This window comes from Emydura macquarii, unplaced genomic scaffold (genome assembly GCF_026122565.2).
Source record: "Emydura macquarii macquarii isolate MOO-44397 ecotype Brisbane River unplaced genomic scaffold, CSIRO-AGI_Emac_v2 contig_2676, whole genome shotgun sequence".
In the NCBI taxonomy this organism is placed as follows: domain Eukaryota; kingdom Metazoa; phylum Chordata; order Testudines; family Chelidae; genus Emydura; species Emydura macquarii.
Window position 1 is genome coordinate 11,005,559 of NW_027132813.1, and position 22,066 is coordinate 11,027,624.

The window sequence follows — 22,066 nt, forward strand, 5'->3', positions numbered from 1 at the left end:
TGAAGGATAGGTACTGAAAGATATGTGGTTTGATGGTTAAATGGGTATGCTTGTGCTCTCTGGACTCTTCTCAAGCCATTGGATGCCCTTCAACCACTTACCTGAGAATTACGAGTCTTTGTAGCCTGGACTCAATATGCACTGGAGAGGGCGAGCTACACCTCAGCTAAATTCTGGAGTGGTGCTCTTTCCCATCCATCAGAGGTCATCGAAGCCATAATAGAGGAGGATGGGGTCTCTTGGTAAATGTACCCTGGGAACACAGGGTGGAATCTCAGCTCATAGTGAACTCATAGAGCAGGACTGATCATAGGACTGAGGTCTAGCTGCATCCTTCTTTTTGCTGCCTGAAGAGGCTTGCATAGAGAACTCCAGAAGGGACTATTTCAGGAGAGCTTTTCTAGCTTTTTGAGTCCAATTAGAGAAGAGGCAACATATGGTACATTGTTCAGAAATATGTCCCTCTCCACTAGACACTGCTGGCCAAAACAATCCAATCTTGCATGCAAAGGGTGTATGTGCACAAAGAGTGAACTTGAAAAAGAACTTTTTTTGTACATTTCTGAATCCAGTAAAAGACATTTTTTCAAATGAAAGATAAGTTACCCATTATTCACATTTATATGACAGATCTTCTCCTTCACTTATGGTCTATTTCCCATAGCAGTAGTCACTCCCTAGACATCTTGGGCCAAATCTTCACTAAGGATCTGATCTCTCTTCACTACATGTACATCTAAGTTATAATTTATGTATTTTGTGACAGATCAGTAGATTTAATAAGCTTAGTATCTGTTGTTTTAATGTTCCAATAGAGCTTTAACATATTGGTTGAAAACTCCTAACAGCCATATTCCAATTTTCATGTTGTATAATGCAATTCTGAAGCTCCCTTCCATACTGTGCACCTTTTTATGTTGTTAATCAGTACAGTGTTCTTTTTTTAAGCCCCTGCTTTGTCATTAACCTTCTCAATAATTTGTCCAATTTTGTTATCTGGCTTCATTATCACATTTTCTCTGAGATTCAAAAATAGAAATAACAAGGTATGCATTTCATAAACAGTTAATAGCATATTACTTATATTTTATAGCTCCATAAAAGGCATGATAAACATGTAAGACATAAGAGAAACTGTTCTAGAGAATAATACAAGTGGAAGAGAGAATCAGTGTGTATCTCTATTTATGTTAAGTACAATTGGAGAGAAACAAAGAAAGCATTCAAAATGAAACTATAATACTCAGCACTTACAGTACATAGTGCTTTTTCATCTATAGATTTCAAAATTCTTAACAAAAGTGAGTAGTCTTATCCCTATTTTATAGACACAAAGAAAAAATTATCTCTTTTAAGTAATGCTGGAGAGATTCAGATAAGATATTAATTAGACTCTTTAAAAAAGTCTCTCAGTGAAAGATACTTTACATTTATGGAAAAATTTATTCTACCCACTGATTTCAGACTTTCTTTAGCTGACTGTCTGAACTGATCTTTAAAGTAGCAAAGGGTGACATTTATATATCAGACTACAATAAAAATAATGTTAAATGAAACTAGGTATACCATCATTCTCTTGAATGTGTCATTATTTAGGGCCCAATACTATAAACATTCAAGTACATATGTAAATTTACTCACATGTGTAATCCCACTGAACTCAATATGACTATTCACCAAAATAAAGCTACACACATGTGAAAGTTTGTAGAGTTGGGACCTCAGTTTGTAGATTATTACTTGGCCCAAAATTTGGAGTAAGCAATCATGTCTTTCACAGTAGTCTTAACTAAATATTTACCAAAGAACGGAAAATTTATTATCCCATAACTTCCTTTCTGCTAGCAGGGTCTCTCACAGTTCTAAGATTGGATGGGCTATTCCCCTTCTCTTTGCAGTTTCAGAGGCAGTTCAGTGTGATAACATAAGCCATGTTGGGCATGCCCCCTTCTCTTGCATGCTGACAGAAGATCATTCTAAATCTGTTCAGAAACTCTTAGAATATGCCAGATGTTTCAGAGAGAGCAATTTATAAAGTGATCCATTCCCTGTCATCCAGACCCAGCATGGGGTTGAGTCTCTGATCACCTTGGCTAATAACCATTGATAGACCTTTCCTCCATACATATAAAAATTAAAAGTTCTCCCTTGACAAAAAAAGCCATGCAGCAAGAGTAGAATTGTGGGAAATGTTGCTAGCAGAAAGGAAATGATCAGGCAAGCAAATTCCCATGCTGCAGTCCATAATTTTCCATGCTGCAGCATCCCATAATTCTGAGAAGCAGGGAGCAGTGAACATAATCAGGAGGGATAAAGAAATAAACAGACAGGGAACCATCCCCCTGAAATTAAATGACAAAAGGGTAGGCTATTTCTGGATCACCACATTCAGCACTTTCCTTCTGAAGAAGGCCTCCACAGAGGAGAAAAAAATTCACATTATAGTGTCTAATAAAGATGTTAATAAAAGGCCACGTGTGCCTTGCAGATTTTCTCAGTGGAAGCACAAACTCTTTCTACCTATGATGTCACCACAGAGCTTGTAAACTGTGCTTTGATTCTATCAGGAACAGGTTCACCTGATGTCTTGTTGATCCATAACTGGATCCATCTGACCAGGGATTGTTTACATGTCCAGAGCTCTTGGCACTTCAGGTGGATGGAAACAAACAAGGGGCCCAATCCTCTTGTTGACTCAAAAAGACTTGATGGTCATAGAGGTGTTAACACTCTATGAACATCTAGATTATTCCAGTTTTTTTGTTGGATGCCGTGGATTTGGACAATGACAGGAGGACAGTTTCCCAAGACACATGGAAAGATGAGTTCACCTTTAACAAGAAAGATTCTGAAGTCCTTAGTATCATTATCATTCTGAAACACACAATGAGGTTCCTGCATGGATAACTTTCCACACGTGATAGCAACCAGGAAACAGATTTTAATCAATAGAACGTATGACAGATTTCAGTGGTTCAAAAGAGTGAATGGTCTGTTTTTTTAGCACCAGCAGTAGGATTCATTTAGGAGAGACTGGTCTGACCATGAGTCTAGCCAGTCTAACTGCTCTGAGAAATCCTGAGATTTGGGGATATTCTGCCAAAGAGCCTGAGGGCCATTCATGTAAGATGGTATGTATGGCTAACACTTCGTATGCTATGGTGTCAGACTGAAGACCCTTATTCACAGTCTGCAGAAAATCCAGAACAGATGGAATACCAGAGTCCTTTGAGGTTTTATTGTTTTTGTGACATCATGAGCTAAACCTAGACCAGATGGAGGAGTAGGCCTTTAATGCTGAAGACTTTCTGGAGGACAGTAGAGTTCCAATCACTTGACTGGACAGTCCAAGAACAATCAGTTTTTCCCTCTCAAAACTATGTTGGTAGTTGGAAATGGTCTGGGTCTGGATGGAGGATGGGACCCTGGCAGAGGATGTCCAGTTTCACTGGCAGATGCAGCAGCAGTTCCAATGCTAGACCTACAAAATATGAACAACATGGTCTCCTCAGCCACTGTGGAGCTAGAATTATCACTTTTGCTTCCTCTTTCCTTATCTTCTATATCTCCTTCCTTAAATACACAGGTGGAAATGCGTAAAGCAGGTCTTTTGGCCATCTGTGTGGAACAGCATCCATGTCCATGGACATGGGCTATGACTCCCTAGTGAAGTATGTTGGCGGCAATTATTCTTGCAATTAGCAAACAGATTGACCGCAAATTGACACTAATGGCAAAAATTCTGACATCAAGCCAAAAGAGAGCCAGTACAGTTTGTGATATGACACTGAACCACCTCTGGAACTTAGCAAGGAGGGGAAAAGGCAGTTACTAACCTTTACATATCTGTTGTTCTTTGAGATATGTTGCACATGTCCATTTCACTTTAAGTGTTGTTGTGCTCCAGTGCACAGTTGTTGGAGAGTTTTTCCCTTAGCAGTACCCACTGGGGTGGCATAATCATCCTCTATTGCTGCATGCAGGCATAAACGACCAAGCTGATTTCGACTCTCCACAGCTCCTTAATACAGGAAAGACTCCAAGAGTGAAGGAAGGAGGGTGGGTTGTGGAATAGACATGTGCAACACATCTTGAAGGTTAGTAACTGGAAAGGTTAGCAACTGTTTCTTCTTTTTCTTCGAGTAATAGCACATGTCCACTACATTGTAAGTGACTCACAAGCAGTCCCAACTGAGTCTCTTTGAACGGGGATTTAAAAATCACTTGTCCAAATTCAATATAGTCTCTAGGTAGCTGGGAGATAGTATAGTGAGAGGTAAACATCTAACTAAATCACCACGTTGCCACTTTGCAAATGTCCAATATGAGCATGTTAGCCAGAAAAGCCAGAGATTGCTTGGGACCTAGCTGAATGACGCAAAGTTCTATCTGGTGTCTGGTGTCTTCATGCTGGTGTCTTCATGCTAGCCAGCTGGTAAGGAAGGTGAATTCAACTGGATATCCATGACGAAATCCTTTGTGTGGAAACAGGACTGCCCTTCATTCTGTTCACAAATGTAATGAACAATTGAGACAAAGTCCTGAAAGGTTTAGTCCTTTCAGATAAAATGCTAAAGTTCCTCTCACATCGCAAACATCTCCAGACCTTTAATACCCTGTGGCTTTGGGAAAAAGGTCAATAAGAAAATGTCTTGGTTAATATGAAAACTGGAAACCACTTTTGTAAGAAATCTTGGGTGAGGATGAAGGTAGATTTTGTGCATGCAGAAACTCATATATGGAGGATCTGATACTGGAGCCCTCAACTTCCTCACTCTTCTGGCCGGTGTAATGGATACTAACAGCACTACATCAAAAGGTACAACAGAAGGTTGTCAAAGTTTGCCTCATCTAAAGGTACAACAGAAAGCAGGTTACTAGAGGCTCAAAAGGGGGATCCATCAGCTTTGTTAAGATTAGATTCAGGCTCCATGGTGAAATAGGGTTCTGTACCTGGTGAAACAGTCTGTCCAAATCCTTTAAAAATCTTACAGTCATTGGGTTGGAAAAGAGAGAGCGGTTACCCACAGGACGGTGATGTAGCCTTTTAGCGTACTCTGATCAAGCTAACTGTCAATTCTTGATGTTTGAGAGAGAGAAGATAGACAGCACACACTGAATAGAAACAAAAAGATGGGGAAACTCCTTTAGTCTGGGCCAGGGGGAAAACCTTTTCCATTTAGCCAGGTAAGTAATTCTAGCTGAAGGTTTTCTTCTATTTAAGCAGTACATCCTGAACTTCTCTAAACAAGGACTTCTCTGCTGATGTTAACCATGAAGTCTCCAGGCTGTCAGGTAAAGGGTCTGAAAACTAGGGTGGCATTCTGAAAAATAAAGACTGTAAGTAGTGAGTGTTACAGTGGCAGACTGCTTGATAGGACTAACAGCTTTGAAAACCAGTGCTGATAGGTTCATGCAGGACCCATCAGTATAAGACTGTCCTTATCTTCCTTGACCTTGGATAGAACTATGGGCAGAAGAGGGATGGGGAGAAGTATACAGCAGACCCTTTGACCACAGTGATAGAAAAGCATCCATTAATGAACCTGGACTGTGGCCCACCTGGGAGCAAAACTGATGACATCTCCTGTTGTCTTTTGTTGTAAACAGATTCACTTGTGGAGTTCCCCCATGCTGGAAAATGGACCTTGGTATGTCTAGGATAAGGGACCACTCATGATGATTGAGAAACAACTGCTCAGCATATTCTGAGCTCTTGGAAGATGGGTCTCTTTCAGAACCATAGAGTTGGTAATGCAGAAGTCCTGTAGCAGGACTGCTTCCCAGTAAAGTAGTGAGGACAGCCCCACCCATTTGTTTACATAAAACATGGCTGTTGTATTGTTGGTCAGCACCAATACGCCCCTTCCCCTGATGTGAGGAAGAAACGCCATGCAAGCTAATAGCTTGCAACTCCTGCATGTTTACATGTAGACTGAGATCTTGATTAGACCAGAGACTTTGGATCTGTGGGGGTCCCCAACCCAGGTTTGAGGCATCCATGATTGAGGTAAGAGGTTGTTAGAGTGGGATGAAGGGAACACCTATGCAGATATTGGTTGGGTCCGTCCATCCGTCTAGGGAGGATAACATCCAATTTGAAACATGCACAAATGTGTGTGTGTGTTACCTCCTTGGAGAATATACCTAGGCCAACCAGTTTTGAAAGAATCTGAAATGCAACCTGGCATATTGGACTACATAAGTGCATGCTGCCATGCGTTCCAGTAGCTTTACACAATTTCTCATGTGGTGATGGGATAAGCCTTTAAGTCTAGAATGAGGTTTTGCATTGCATGAGACCTTGCCTGCAGCAGTAAGGCCCTGACCATTGTCGAGTTCAGGACTGCTCCAATAAATTCTATTTTCTTTAACAAAGACAGAAATTACATGTCTGTGTTGATCAGTAAGCCAAATACATCGAAGATGGATTGGATTTTCCTTATGCTGGACAATATCTGCAACCTGGATTGACCTCTTATCTGCCAGTTGCCTTCAGGTTCAGGAAGTATTAGGAGTAAAATCCCTTTCCCCTGAACAAAAAACAGACCTCTTCTATAGCTCCTACAAGGAGAATCAATTGTATCTCTTGCAGTAACACTGCTTCATGAGACAGGTCCCTGAATGACAGCAGGGACGGTAGGTGGAAGAGGGGTAGAAATAAATTGGAGTGTATATCCCACTTCTACCATGCTTAGAACCCACCAATCTGTTGTGATGTGGGACCAAGAACAATGGAGGGCCCAAGCACAATAGGCTGCTCTTGACCTGCCCATCAAAATTAGCTCATGGAGGATACTGTCTGCCTTGATGAACTAGCAGCTGCAGAAGCAGAGTTTGTTTGTGGACATCATCTCTCACCTCTGTTCCTTCTTCTTGGCAGGCCCCGGGCTTGAGGGGACAAATCTCTAACAATACTGGGACTGAAGAGGACAGAACACCTTCCACTTAACTGCTGGAGTGTGAATGCCCAGGGATTTCAGGGTTACTTTAGAGTCCTTGGGACTATGCAGTCACATCAGTTCTTTCTGAGAAGAGTGATGGCCCTTCAAATGGGAGGTCCTGGAATGTTTGTGAAGACTGTAACCAAGATGAGCACCCCATCATGATGGCAGAGGCCATGCCACAAGCTGCAGAAACTGCTGCATCCAGACCCACAAGCAGAGCCATTCTGGCAATCAACTGGCCCTCCTCATTTAATATCTGGAACTCTTGTTTCATATAATTTGTGAGCTTTGAACTCTGAAACTGTATCCCAAAGGGTGAAATAGAAGCACCTCAGCAAAGTTTGCTAGTTTGCAATATGATGCTGTAGCTCACCTGTGGAATAAAGCTCTAGAGAAAGCCTCCTTTTTGAGCACCCTCCTGAGTCTTTACATGAGTTTGACCTCTTTGTTTCCTTCAATGATCCCAATACCAAGTCAATTTACAGTGCCTCTTCTTTGTAACTGGTGACACCGATCTGCCTCTTCTTACCCGTGATGCCGGACATGTGCTATTGACTGAAGCAGAGGTGCTCCGTACCCAGACCAAGGTAGATGTTTCAGATAGAGGACATAGCACTGAGTCCAGCAGCAGATATTTCCGTCTGGCTGCCCTGTGTTTTTTGGAGCAGGTCTTTAAGCCCTTAGAAATACTACATCTGTTGTTCACTTCAGTCTCCTCCAAGCACTTAAGGTAGCTGGGGTGAGGGTCACTGCCTTGCCTAAAGAGTGGATGGGTTTAAAACCCAGGATGCACAGCATATCTCCAGTACCAAGGCCTGTACCGAGACTGGGTGCTGGATCCACACAAACAACAATTTTTTAAAAAATACATTAACTATACAGCAAAAACAATGAGAGTCCTGTAGCACTTTAAAAGGCTAACAAATTTAATTTCTGCAGGCATAAGCTTTCGCGAGCTGTAACCCACTTCGTCAGATATAAGGAATAGAAATCAGATAACAGGTGTATATATATACACATATCCAGGGCTAAGGAACAACAATGGGGAAGTAGTTGAGGCCTATTCATAATAATTGATTAGGAGGTGAGAATGTGTGAACAATGACAATTAATTCTTGTAATGAGATAACCATTCCAAGTCCCTATTTAGACCCAGTTTGATTGTGTCAAGTTTGCAGATCAGCTCCAGCTGAGCGGTTTCTCTTTGAAGTCTGTTTTGGAAGAGATTGAAGTGCTTCCAACTGGTTTATGGATGTTACCATTTTTTATGTCTGATTTGTGTCCAGTCCGGTTTGGCCAATGTACATGGCAGAGGGGCATTGCTGGCACATGATGGAATATATTACATTAGTAGATGTGCAGATGAATGAGCTCTTTATGGTGTGGCTGATGTGGTTAGGGCCTGTGATGGTGTCACTAGAGTCGATGTGTGGGCAGAGCTGGCAATGGGGTTTGTTGCAGGGGTATGTTCCTGGGTTAGTAGTATTCTTGTATGGTGTACGGTTGCTGGTGAATATTTGCTTCAGGTTGGGGGGCTGTCTGTAAGCATAGATAGGTCTGCCTCCTACAGCCTGAATGACTGACGGATCATCTGCTAGAAAAAGTTGTAGATCCTTAAGGATGTGCTAGAGAGATTTTAGTTGGGCGCTGTAGGTGATGGCCAGTGGTGTTCTGTTATTTTCTTTGTTGGGTCGGTCCTGTAGTAGGTGACTTCTGGGTACCCGTCTGGCTCTGTCAATTTGTTTCTTCACCTCTCCAGGTGGGTATTGTAGTTTTAAGAATGTTTATGGAGATCCTGTAGGTGTTTGTGTCTGTCTGAAAAAACTACAATCCATTGGTGATTTCCCAGAAAACACCATCCTAGCCACAATGGATGCAGAAGCTCTCTACACCAACATTCCACACAAAGATGGACTACAAGCCATCAGGAACATTTTCCCTGATTATGATATGTCACACCTGGTAGCTGAACTTTGTCCTGACCCACAACTACTTCAGATTTGGAGCCAATCTATACCTTCAAGTCAGTGGCACAGCTATGGGCACCCACATGGCCCCACAGTATGCCAACATTTTTATGACTGATCTAGAACAACGCTTCCTCAACACTCGTCCCCAAGCACCTCTCCTTTACCTACGCCTACATTGATGACATTTTCATCATCTGGACCCATGGGAAAGAGTCCCTCGAATAATTCCACTGGAATTTCAATAATTTCCACCCCACCATCAACCTCAGTCTGGACCAGTCCACACAAGAAATCCACTTCCTGGACACTACAGTACAAATAAAGGATGGTCACATTAATACCACCCTATACCGAAAACCAACTGACCGCAATACATATCTTCATGCCTCCAGCTTCCACCCTGGACATATTACACGATCCATTGTCTATAGCCAAGCCTTAATATACAACCAGATTTGCTCTGATCCATCAGACAGAGACAAATTCCTAACACAGAACACCACTGGCTATCACCTACAGCCCCCAACTGCCCTGATGGGACACCACTAAGGGAAAAACTCTTTGACAGCTGTGCACCAGAGTTCACAAAACACCAATAGTGGAATGGACGTGTGCAATCACTTGAAGTGTTTGCATATATATATCATATATCATAGAAGTATCATAGAAGTATGAGTAACGCTGGGCTGCAGAATGCACTTATTCTAATGCAAAGTGTTTACTAGCTGTTATGCAACACATCTGAGCAGCTTCTGGATTTATATAGTTCTGTGCATGTTACAAAGAGAAATGCTGACACAACTTATTCTTTGGAGTTAATATTTATAGTAGTTTCCACACTCAAATTAATCTCTGAAGTAGGTGAAATTCCCACTGAAATCAAAAGAAATTGTATGTCTCACTCCAGGGTTGAAATGGGTCCTTGAGGTTTTACAATCTAGTGCGAGAAGCGCTCCACAGCACAATATTCAAAGACATTCAAAAATGATACGCCATTAGATGGCATCTGCATGTTTATGATGAGGCATAATGAAGCTTTGAAGCTACTGAAGCATCCTGCACAAGTTTCAGAGACCTCAAACTAACGCTATCTGTACTGAGGAATCCATCTAGAGTTATAAGACTTTATTATAAAGAGCTGTCTGAAAATCAGCAGAAATTTTTAAAATTTCCATTTTGTTAATTATCATGCAATATATGTATTCCATACTTTGGCACTAAGAGAGTCTCCTCTTCAGCAGAACTGATCATCACCACCACCGGAGGGCTCTGGTCATGTCTGCGTATATATAACTTCCTGATATTTGCAAAACATTTCACAAGATGAGGCTGTGGTACAGACATAAAAGAAAATAACAGAATAAAATATGAACAGTCTATCATTATATGTAACAAGAAGAATGGTCCTAGCATGCAGTACTGAAATGTTACCTGCACAGCCTCAGGATTTTTGCTTTCAGCTAAAATGTCAAGAAGCTCAGCATTGCTGAGAAAGTAAAATCTTGGGAAAATCATTCGCTTAATCTCAAGATAGTCCTGTTCCGCAAAAAAAAAAAAAAAAAAAAAAAATTAAAATTAAATGTTAAAGATACACTAAAATTGTAATACAGAAATATTATGCCAAGTTCCTCATTTTCTCACCTTCAAGGCCCTGCACTGCACTCATGTATCCCTATTGACTTCATTTTATTCTTTCACAACCTATGTCCCTCCTACTTTTCTCTCTTTATACATTACATTTTCTCATGGTTGGTTTTGTGCCTTTTTTATGCTGTCCACTATAGCTGGATCAGCCTCCTTCCAAGTCAGTTAAGTACCCTTCCTTACCTTCAAACCTGTCATGAAAGTTTACTTCTTGAATTAATCTAACCTATCTAACTGTGTCCGCTTCTTCCTGGGACTGAATTCTTGCCTTGTGCTTTTGTCTGTGTTAAACTAGAAACTCTTTGTGGTAGTGATGTGTATTCTTATTTATTTTGTAGTGCATTATGCATATTTATAAAAATCAAAATTCTATTTATCAGGCTTACTCTTGTTGAAGCCCTCAGGGGGCACAAAGACAATTTTAAAGCTCCACAGGATATATACAAAACAATCATCATAGCAGCCCCTCAAGTATCACAGTATCTAGACATGAAAGTAGCCTTCAATATTTATCAAAGACCGGGACAGAATAAGACATCTTCAGTCCACCACTGCAAATATATTCTAGCCCACTCATTGCTCGATATGCAGCTGATGCAAAGAATGAATTGTGAGTGCAATACATGCTCAAATGCTCACTTCAATGAGCCACTTACTGCCATATCCTACACTAGTTGCATGCAACAGAGCTGCTTTGCTGGCAGCCTCTTTCAGAGGAAATTACAGCAGTCAAACTGCTGTACATAAATCCTATCAATAATAGTATGTTAAATCATACTAACAGTTTGACAAGGATTTATACTAATCATGATTAGTCATTTTATAAACAAATTTGCATGTAAATAAAATATATGCATGTGGATTATCACTTATTACTTGATGTTAATTATTTCTTATGAACTTCAAGGCCAGCTCTTTCAGGTGTTATGTAATCCTGAGGACTGTCATTGGCTAAATGTCATGCCTTTACATCAGTCATCTTATTCACAGAACCAACATAAAACATGTAGCTATCATGCAAATCAAGCTATAGCCTCATGCCAGCACCCAAGCCAACTAGCCTGGCTAAGAACTGGCCAGAAGATTACCTTATTTGTCCCTGCAACAGGGTAGAGACCCATGCAGAGATGGAGCATTTGCAGAGCATGCAGAGATGGAGCAGAGATGGAGCATGCAGAGATGGAGCAGACACTCAAACCCAACGCTTCCACAAGGAGCAAACCTGTATAAGTTTTACTGCTAAGGCACAGGATTTTCTTCATCATTGATAGTATTTATATACATAACACAGTTAAGGTTGGGGTGTACATAAAATTCCTAACACAAAACCACATAAGTGAGCAAATGCACAGTTAACGCACCTAAAAATACATACCACTATTCCTCCAAGAAGAGTCACACACCTCACTACTAGAATAATCAACATACAACACAGACAATGCACTACAACCTTAGTTCTGACCCAGTAGGGATGGTAGCCCTGGGGACATATGACAAGAGTCAGTGTTATATTCCTTTCCTGAACAATTAAAAAGAGCTTCTGTATCACCTAATGGGAGGAGCCAACATAAGCCATTTCCTCTGCCAGCTAACAGCTGCAAAAAAGGTTTCAGTTACAAGTAACACTAATTTTTTGTCATTAACAAAATTATACAATCCTAGAGAGTCCACCCAAACTCCCATTATATACCGATTTCTGAGTTTCTACTGTCCTTAGTTTTTAAGCTACAGAAGCCTTAAAATGTAAACTTTTTAATGCCAATTTTGAGATTAGAACTGAGAAACAAATAAATGAATTAATCTGAAAATCCTCTATAAATGCAGACTTAACTCAAAATCTATGTGCTGAAAATTTGAGGCAGTTAAACGTTTTCATACAAAAAACAAAGGTTGAATTCTTACTGTAAATGCAAAATAGAGCTCAGCCTTAAGTATGGAGTTGATACCACTCATCTATGATACTTTAGAACCTATTTATCTAGTACTTCAGTGGACTGTAAAATCTGGGCTTACTTCTTCATTAGTGAGTCATTTAAAGGGATTTTGCCTTTTACTATTGTACTGATATAAACTGAAGTTTCGGTAACTCTGATAAGTGATTTATTACTTCATAAGACTTTTATTTTGAAGGGTTACAAATGTATCTGCATAGAGTGATGTCCAAAGGTATGTTCAATGTGTTTATTCTTTGAACATAATATGTTTAGACTGGCATTTCCAAATATCTCACTCAAAAACAATTAATTAAAGATGCTTGTACTACTTGTTTAGTTTTCTCATCATACAATTTTATTAAGGAAAAAGCATTAGTTTGCAGCATGGTTTAGAGTATAGGGAGCAGGGCTGGAAATCAGAAGGCCTGGTATGGTTTTACCTCAAGAGACTTCTGTATTTTCTCAAGATGTGCATTATTGGTCTGAAGCATCTCAAGGACTCCTGCAGTTGTGGCTGCCCTAAGAGCATTTGGGTCATCCTCTGTACACACCATTATCTCTTTCCATTTGTTATTGACCTGAGAGAAAAGACTTGCTTCTGCTGGAAGTTGCCTGTTTAAATCACAGATAACATTAGAGATCAATTTATAGAATGCATCATTCAAATATACCTAATTCTGAATTTTGTCAATTTATTGTAAGACCTTTTCCCTACATCCTTTATATTGCTTCCACAAACCCACATTTTGGAATCACATGTTGAGCCACACATAGCCAGAACAACTGAAAAACAATTAGGCCTATTGCAGGGTAGCACATCAACACAGGTTAGTCAGTCAATCTGTCTGTCTATCTAGGTCCTTATGCGTCTCTTACCATGGTATTTGAGTGCCAGAATGTGCACTAATCACTGTTAAAACCTCTACAATAAGATGCACACCAACCATATCCCCTGAATTCTGACCAAGATAAAAAAAGGTATGATGGACAAAAAGATAAATATGGATCTGGGGAGAAAACAAAAATTCAGTAAACAGGAAGTAACTTAGTTTTCCCTCTTCATGTAACTGCCTGAATTTATCCTAATATTTGGAAACTAGCTAGGAATTAAAAAAAAAAAAAAACCCCCCCCCCCACACACACACACGATGAAGGCTACTGTAGTTAAAAATAGACTACAGTATTGTTTTACTGATGTAGGCATGTAATCTATCTTCTCAGGCCTATCTATAAATTGCATAGTTTTAAAAGCTATCTGAGTTAAACTGGTACAAAACTATGTGTGGACACTTTTACTTCAAATTAAACCTGGTAATGTCAATTTAGTTTACTTTGATATCCACTTAAACTAATTATGAAAATGAAAATACAGGGTTTTGCAGTAGCTTAACAATCACTTCAAAATCACATTTTTTTTGTTACATTGGTACAATTCTGCATACAAAAGAGGCCAAAATGTTTTAACTTTTCTTTTCAAGCTATCTTAATTGATTTTAAAAAATAAAACTCGCTGACATTCAGTATCACAATACTACTGACGTCCTCTTAGCATTGTGTCCCATCCTAGGGCATCAAACTTCAATATATCAAGTCTAGCTATCCATCCATCTATGGTTTTTGACTCCCTTGAAAATTGGTCACTGTTTCTTAAATGCTTGAATATACTTCATGCTTGATTCTCTGATCTGCTAAGGTCTCTTTGCCCTGAGATAATGTGATACGCATTCATGTATACCTTTGTATTTCTGGTGCATGAAAGATTGGTTCCAGGTAAATCCAATTCCTTTGGCAAGTCAACCATTCCTCCAGGGTGCGACAGAAGAGATTTAACCTATGATCCCATGCATCTACAAGATTCTACCATATAAAATAGAATAATATAAAGTAAAACCTAAATGTAGTGGAAAATCCTTACTTCTGCAAGATATTTTACATAAGGACTCCCAAACAAAATTTTGATGGAGTTTTAAGCAGACTATAACATAGTACTAAATACAAAATTTCCACAAATTTAATGTAATGTGACAAAGATGTACTAAAATCCTGCTTCATTAGGAGCTAATTGCTTGTATCTGAAAAAGACTTACTAAGGTATAACGTAAGTTTATTTATTTTAGATTATATTTCAATAATAATACAAGAGAGTATGAAGAAAATACCGTTACTTACCTGTAACTGTTGTTCTTCAAAACGTGTTGCTCATATCCATTCCATTCTAGGTGTGTGTGCACTTCTGTGCACAGTTACTGGAATTTTTTTTTCCTTTAGCAGTAACCGTAGGCCAGCTCTGGTGTCCCCCGTGCACATGCTGCGGTATATCAGGCGCCACCAGCCCTACACCCCCTCAGTTCCTTCTTGCCATCAATTCCAACAGTGGAGACAGGGGGACGGCTAATGGAATGAACATGAGCAACACATCTCGAAGAACAACAGTTACAAGGTAAGTAACCGTCTTTTCTTCTTCGAGTGCTTGCTCATGTCGATTCCATTCTAGGGGAGTCACAAACAGTAGCTTGGAGGTGGGCCCGCAGTTCACAGATGAGCCGTTTGCAGCAATGCTCTGCTGAAACTGGCATCGTTCCATGCCTGCTGAACGGTGGCATAGTATGCACCAAAGACCAAGTAGCAGCCTGACAGATGTCTTGTACAGGTACCTAAGCCAGAAAGGCCGCCGAGGAAGCTTGCACCCTGGTGGAGTGGGCTATGATGATCACCGGCAGAGACACCTTCACCTGCTCATAACAAAATTTGATTCAGGAAGTTATCCAAGAGGAAATCTGTTGGGAGGAGACAGGTAAGCCTTTCTTCCTATCCGCCACTGCAACAAAAATTTGCATGGTCTTCCGGAACGACTTATTCCCTTCACTGTAGAATGCTAAGGCATGCCTAACATCAAGTGTGTGCCACCTCCACTCCTCTTCCAAGCCGTGTAGCTTGGGAAAGAACATTGGAAGAAATATATCCTGGTTATAATGAAAATGAGATACTACCTTGGGTAAGAAAGCAGAATGAGGCCGCAACTGGAATTGTCCTTATAGAAAATCGTGTATGATGGTCCTCAGGTAATTGCTCTAATCTCAGATATCCTTCTCACCAAGGTAATTGCTACTAAAAAGGATACCTTCCAGGAGAGCAACAACAATGGACAGGTAGCCAAAAGCTCAAAGGGAGGGCCTGTTAGCCTGGACAGAACTAGGTTCAGATCCCAAGGGGGTAGCAGGTCATGAAGCAACAGCTAGGCCATTTAAGCTTAAGGTGCAGCAAGTAATCTAGAATAGCCTGAATCGACAACTGTTCGGAAGGAATTCCTTGGGACGCAGCCCAGCAGGTGAACCTTCTCCACTTGGCCAGGTACGAAGCCTGGGCGGAAGGTTTCCTGCTGCCCATCAGGATCTGCTGATCCTGAGACAAATATGCCTGTTCTTCAGGGTTCAACCATGCAGTTTCCATACCGTCAGACACAGAAACTCCAGATCTGGGTGCAGGAGCCATCCCTGGTCCTGGGAGAGGAGATTGAGCCACTGGGGTAATTCTAGCGGGAGGGGGGGTGAATTGACAGCTCCAGCAGTGCACTGAACCAACGTTGGCATGGCCACACTGGTGCAATCAGGATAATATCTGCCCTGTCCCTTTTGATCTTCAGCAGGACTCTGTGTATTAACGGGATGGGTGGGAATGTGTACATCAGAGCTCCTGTCCACTGTAAGAGAAAGGCATCAGATAGTGACCTCTTGTCGAGCCCACGAATCGAACAAAACTTGTGATACTTGTTGTTCGACTTGGATGCAAAAAGGTCCACTTGGGGAGACCCCCACCTCTGGAAGATCATACTGACTACTTTGGGCTGGAGTGCCCACTCATGGCAAGGTAAGAAGGACCTGCTGAGATGGTCTGCTGCATTGTTCTTTATCCCCGGGAGGTGGGAGGCTATGAGGTGAAAGTCGAGGCTCACTAAGAAGTTCCATAGACACACCGCCTCCCGGTAAAGGGTCGGTAAGTGGGCCCCTCCTGCCTGTTGAGATAGTACATTGCGGCACATTGTCTGTCAGAACCTGTACTACCTTGCCTGAAATGAAGGAAAGGAATACCCCGCAAGCTAGGCCTATCGCCCTCAGCTCCCTTATATTTATGTGCATCTTTCACTCTTCCCGCGATCAAGTCCCCTGAGTACTGTGGTTGGAGCTGATATGGGCCCCAACCCCAAGTCCGAAGCATCTGACACCAACATGATCGAGGGTGTTAGCGCCACAAACGGCATACTCTGCAGTACTGATCGAGGGTCTTGCTACCATTTCAGTGAGGACAGGATGTGGGGGGGGAGAAGACTGTGACCACTCGGTCCAGGGCGTGTATGCTAGGAGCATACGTGGAAGCCAGTCACGTCTAGAACAGTCTGAGCCCTATGTGTGTGAACTTCACCGTGTATGTACAGGCCACCACATGGCCCAGCAGCTGCAGGCAAGACCTGGCTGTTGTAAGGGGACACATGCAAAGGTGCATAATAAAGTTGGACATGGCTTCAGAACAAGGCTGGGGTACGAAAGCCTTGGCCTGAGTGGAGTCAAGAAATGCTCCGATAAACTCTATCCACTGCACTGGCATTAACGTTGACTTCTGCTCATTTATTAACAGGCCCAGGTGGCGGCAGGCTGCTCCAGACCTGAGACTGGGACTTGCCTTTGATAAGCCAGTCATCCAGGTATTAGCAGATTTGCACATCCTGGTGTCTTAGGTGTGCAGCCACTACTGCCATGCCCTTTGTAAACACTGGGACAGAAGAAAGGCCAAAGGATAAAGCTGTACACTGGTAGTGGGAACGAGACACCACGAAGCAGAGAAAACATCTGTCACTGGGGATGAATGTGATGTCGAAATAGGCATCTTTTAGGTCGAGGGCGGCATACCAGTCTCCTGGATCCAAGAAAGAGATGATGGAGGCTAGGGAGACCATGTGGAACTTCAGTCTCTTGAGATATTTGTTGAGACGACGCAAGTCTAGAATGGGCCTGAGACCCACTTTTGCCTTGGGGATGAGGGAGTACCGGGAGTAAAAACCTTTTCCCCTCATGTCTGGCGGAACTTCCTCTATAGCCCCCAGTTGAGAAGACTCTCCACCTCCTGCACGAGGAGTTGCTCATGAGAGGGGTCCCTGAAGGGGGGGGATTGTGAGGAGGGGGAAAAGTATAGGAGAAAACTTGCTGAAATGATGCCTGGGTCCGATGTTATTCTGGTCCATTTGGATAAGAAGGGAGTGAGTTGGTTGAGGTATGGGAGGGAGGGAGGATCCTGCTCTGAGACTGGAATGCTGTCCTCGGGCATACCTTCAAAAGGATTGGCACTGACTACTCGAGAGCCTGGAAGACCCCAGTTGGGCTGAAGCTGTAGTTGATCGGCACCTCCTAAACCCTCTAGCTCTGTCTTTTCTTTTGTAGGAGGCAAACCGTGTCTGGAACCTCAGCTTCTACTGCTGTTGGGGATGGAACTGCCGTCTCGAGGCCTGAGGTGTATAAAGGCCCAAGGAGCACAGCGTGGCCCTCAAAACCTTCAGACTGGGGAGTTCAGCATCGGTTTGGTCTGGTAACAGAGCATTCCTGTCGAAGAGAAGGTCCTGTATGGACTGCTGAACTTCTTGGGACAGACCAGAAGACTGCAGCCATGAGCAGCGGCGCATGCAGATAGCAGAGGCCATGGATCTCCCTGGTGAATCCGCCGCGTCCGAGGCCGCTTGCAGAGCGGCTCTGGTCATCATTCTACTTTCCTTTAGGATGGTGACGAAGTCCAGTGCCTGCTCCTGGGGCAGGGTCTCCCAAATGCTTGAGGGAGTCCCAAAGGTTGTAATTGTACCTGCCCAGGAGCACTTGCTGGTTTGCAATATGAATTTGCAGGCTCGCTATTGAATAAACTTTTCTCCCAAGTAAGTCCAGCTTCTTCTTGTCTTTATTTTTGGGAGTTGAGCTAGGCTGACCTTCCATGTCCCATTCATTGGCCGCCACTACCAGGGAATCCGGGGAAGGGTGTGTGAACAAGTACTCAAAGCCCTTGGTGAGAACATAGTACTTTTTTCCTGCCCTCTTTGAAGTTGGTGGCAAGGAAGATGGCGTCTGCCATAGGGCTTTAACCACTTTAAGCATCCCTTCATGTACTGGCAGCGTGACCTGGGCCAACACCACAGCTGCCAGCACATCGAAGAGGTTATCCGATGTTTCCTTGAGCTCCTCCACCTCCAAGCCTAAAATCGTGGCCACCCTCTTAAGGAGGGCCCAAAAATCATCCAGAGGGACAGACAGTCCGGTTGCGACCACTTTGTCTGGGGATGATGATGATGACTGCGCTGGCACAGGCAGTGGCGGCATCTCCTCTGCTGCCGAGGGGCTGATGCAGATAACCGCCTCTGATGCCAAATCACGAGCCCTTCCAGGGCTACCGGCGCAGACTGTCTGCCAGAGGATCTATGGAAGTATGGTCCCGGGGTCCCCAGTACAGCCAATGTGCAGGCCACTGGCCCTGAAGCCAACCAGGAGTTGAAGAGCAGGGTCCTTGCTCCTGTGTCTTTAGGGGATGGTGCTGCCCTGAGCGGGTGGTGTGCCTGTCCTCCCCCGAGAAAAAGAACTCACTGCCTGATGACCATGGGGGGGGGAGGGCAGTGGCTGGCTCCCTTGCTGCACTGTGCACAGCAGAGAGGGGGACCAGTGCCCAGACACACGAGTTCCTGCTGTTCGGGGGAGCAGTGCAGCCACTGAGGGGGACCCATTGCAGGTTTCCCCCTAGAAACCGGAGCCTTCTCCTTTGCAGGCACTGACAGAGGCTTAGGGGTAAGGAGACAGAGGCAGGGCCATCAGGTCCCTTGTTGCCTGAAACGCCTTCAGTGTCGAAGGCACTGTGACCTGGAGAGGTCCCCTTCTGCTCCCAGGATTCTGGGGTTGCTCTCTTGACGGGCTCGGATTCCTGTGTGGTGAGCTCCTCTCTTGCTATCCCTCAGCTGGCTGGTCTCACGTGGGTCCTACATTCGACCCCACATCCCTGGTTGTCTTCAATGCACGGAAGCAGCCCCTTTCTCATCGCTGCTTCTTCTGTTTCCTCTTTGACGGGGAAGAAGAGGAGGTCTGGTGTTGCGGTGGGTCCGATGCCATTGGGGAGCTCTGCACCGACACGATGCTCAGCACCGAGGTAGAGCGGGATGGCTCAGAGGCTTGTCTCAGTGCTGCCACCATCAGTAAGGCTTCAGGCAGATATCCCTCTCTTTTTGAGTCCGTGGCCTGAATGCTGTACAGATCTTATACTTTTCCTTCCTGTGTGATTCCCCCAGACACTTTAGACAATTGTCGTGAGGGTCACTAAGAGGGAAGGGTTTGCTACAGGAGACACAGGGCTTGAAACCCAGAGACCAGGGCATGCCCTACTCCTGAGCCAAGGTCCCTAACGGGACTAAACTTAGCTTAACTACTAACTATTTACCGCACTTAACTAACAATAACGACACTAAAAAAACTAACAAACAACTACTTAAGTGTAATAATGAGAGCACTTGTGATACGCAGTTCCAGCAACTGTCATGGGCGTAAAGAAGGAACTGAGGGGGCATAGGGCCGGCATATACCGCAGCATGTGTGAGGGGCTCCAGAGGGCATCAAAGTTGACCTTGCAGATACTGTTAAGGAAAAAAATTCTGGTAACTGTGCACAGAGGCATGCACACACCTAGAATAGAATCGACATGAGCAAGCAGAAGAAAGAAAAAAGAAAATAGCTATCACTCATCTGGAAAAATATCTTTTCATTTCAGGGCACTGGCATAAATTAAAATTTAACTTTACTTGTAGTGCTATAAAATTATGGAGCTGAATCCTGCACTCCTTGCTCACAAGTTAGCATCACTGAAGCCACTGGAACACCAAGAGAAATTATGTAAACCTATTTCTGCAAACTTTTTAACAAAAATACACTTGTCCTTACTTGCTTTAAAAAAGGGGTGAGTAGAATTTTGTAAGACAATCATAAGAAGACAAGTCGCTATATCTGGTTTCCTTTTAATATATTGATACAGCTAAAGTAGCAAGCTGTGTATCATTTTAATAATAGTCAATCAGTTCTAGGAGCTATAAATTAAATCCATTTACAGTTGCAATCTGGCTGAGACTCAAAACAATAAAACATGCCCAGATATAAAAACAATTTGACTCCTTAAAAACAAATAGTAATTTGATTTAAAATGCCACATTTCAGATGTAAGAACAAGATGCGTATAATTAAAATGAGCCAAAGTAATCTATTATTTAGGATCTACTTGAAGGCAGAAAAACGGAAAACATAGTTTACAGAATATCATAATGTCAACTGAGTTTGAAGTTGCAGAAAGTCAACTGAGTTTGTAATTTGCAGAAAATTTATTTTTAAGGATAACTCAGTAATGCTAAAAAAAGTGCTAGAGCACTAAATGATCTTTGAAAATCATAAGATAGAGCTCATATCATTCTTATGGTTCAAGTATAGTTGCACACAAAGTTAGATGCATCCAAATATAGTGCCATCCTTTTTAACATCACTATGATTAGGCAATTTCAGGTATAAGCATGGTAATTAGGACAGAAAGGTAAGGACAAATTGGGAGCTTTAGAGCCCAAATGCTCTACTCCCGTTCTTTTTCCTGCTGATCATTATTGTGGGAAGATCTGGCTTCTCTTCTACCTTTGACATGGTTGGAAAGTGACCAGATATACAGCAGTGCTACGAAAAACCAGCAGTTTAATAAAAAAAATAAATGTAACCAGAAGTAATCACTGCTAAATAGAAAAACTGCCAAAAAGTTAATAAAATAAATCACAAATAATATACAGTAAGTGCAGTGCAAATGCTGCTGATGGTCTTGTGGAGGCAGAATTTCTGAGATCTATGAAGGCCCTCCTGACTAGCAGCTCTGCAACTATTTACAGCAACATGCATACAGGAATGTTCACCTTTAGTAAAAGTTTGCTGCCAGACTCTGAAAATAAAAAGAAAGTAAACAATAAGGATCCTATTTATTTCAGTTGTACACTACTTGCATAGGTTTTCTGGAAACTTTATTCTGGAAAAAAATAGTTTGTAATTAAATTTTGCAATTATTTTCATATCTATCTCACCATTATACACATGGATGTCAAAATCTGAAATAAATAATAATGAAGGAAGGAAAGAAGATAATAATCCTTAATCACAATCAACTGTTTTTGCAAAAAGCCAAAAACATTCTCCATATATACACAAATGTCACCAGTAATCTTTACCTTAACTGGCCCAACATAGCAAGAGCCCTTAATTGTTGAAATTGTTACTTGAGATTCTTCTAACTGAGCCATTATATCTTCAGCAGATGAAATAATCATGACCGTTGAAGTTTCAGAGCGGTGAGGAGACAAATGGAAATTAGTTTTGTTCCAAAGGTTAATGACCTTATTCAGCATTACTTCAAGGGTAGCTTCATTGGTTGCTGTTACTGATATATCATTTATTTCTTTCGTGTACTGAAACAACTAAAGTGGAAAATTGTATTACTCAGGGCTGAACAATAGATAAACAAGTGATAATGCACATAT

General features: G+C 42.2%; 1 protein-coding gene across 1 annotated transcript in view; it reads right to left on the reverse strand.

Annotated features, from left to right (window-relative positions):
- The window catches only part of DNAH14 (dynein axonemal heavy chain 14), a 584,657-nt gene that overhangs the window by 385,170 nt on the left and 177,421 nt on the right, over positions 1–22,066 (reverse strand). Inside the window, exons 27-31 of the mRNA XM_067564773.1 lie at positions 21,758–22,003; positions 14,231–14,352; positions 12,936–13,107; positions 10,349–10,453; positions 10,128–10,246 (exon numbers count right to left, since the gene is read on the reverse strand). Coding sequence (XP_067420874.1) covers positions 10,128–10,246; positions 10,349–10,453; positions 12,936–13,107; positions 14,231–14,352; positions 21,758–22,003 — 764 coding nt within the window. The remainder of the gene's footprint in view (positions 1–10,127; positions 10,247–10,348; positions 10,454–12,935; positions 13,108–14,230; positions 14,353–21,757; positions 22,004–22,066) is intronic.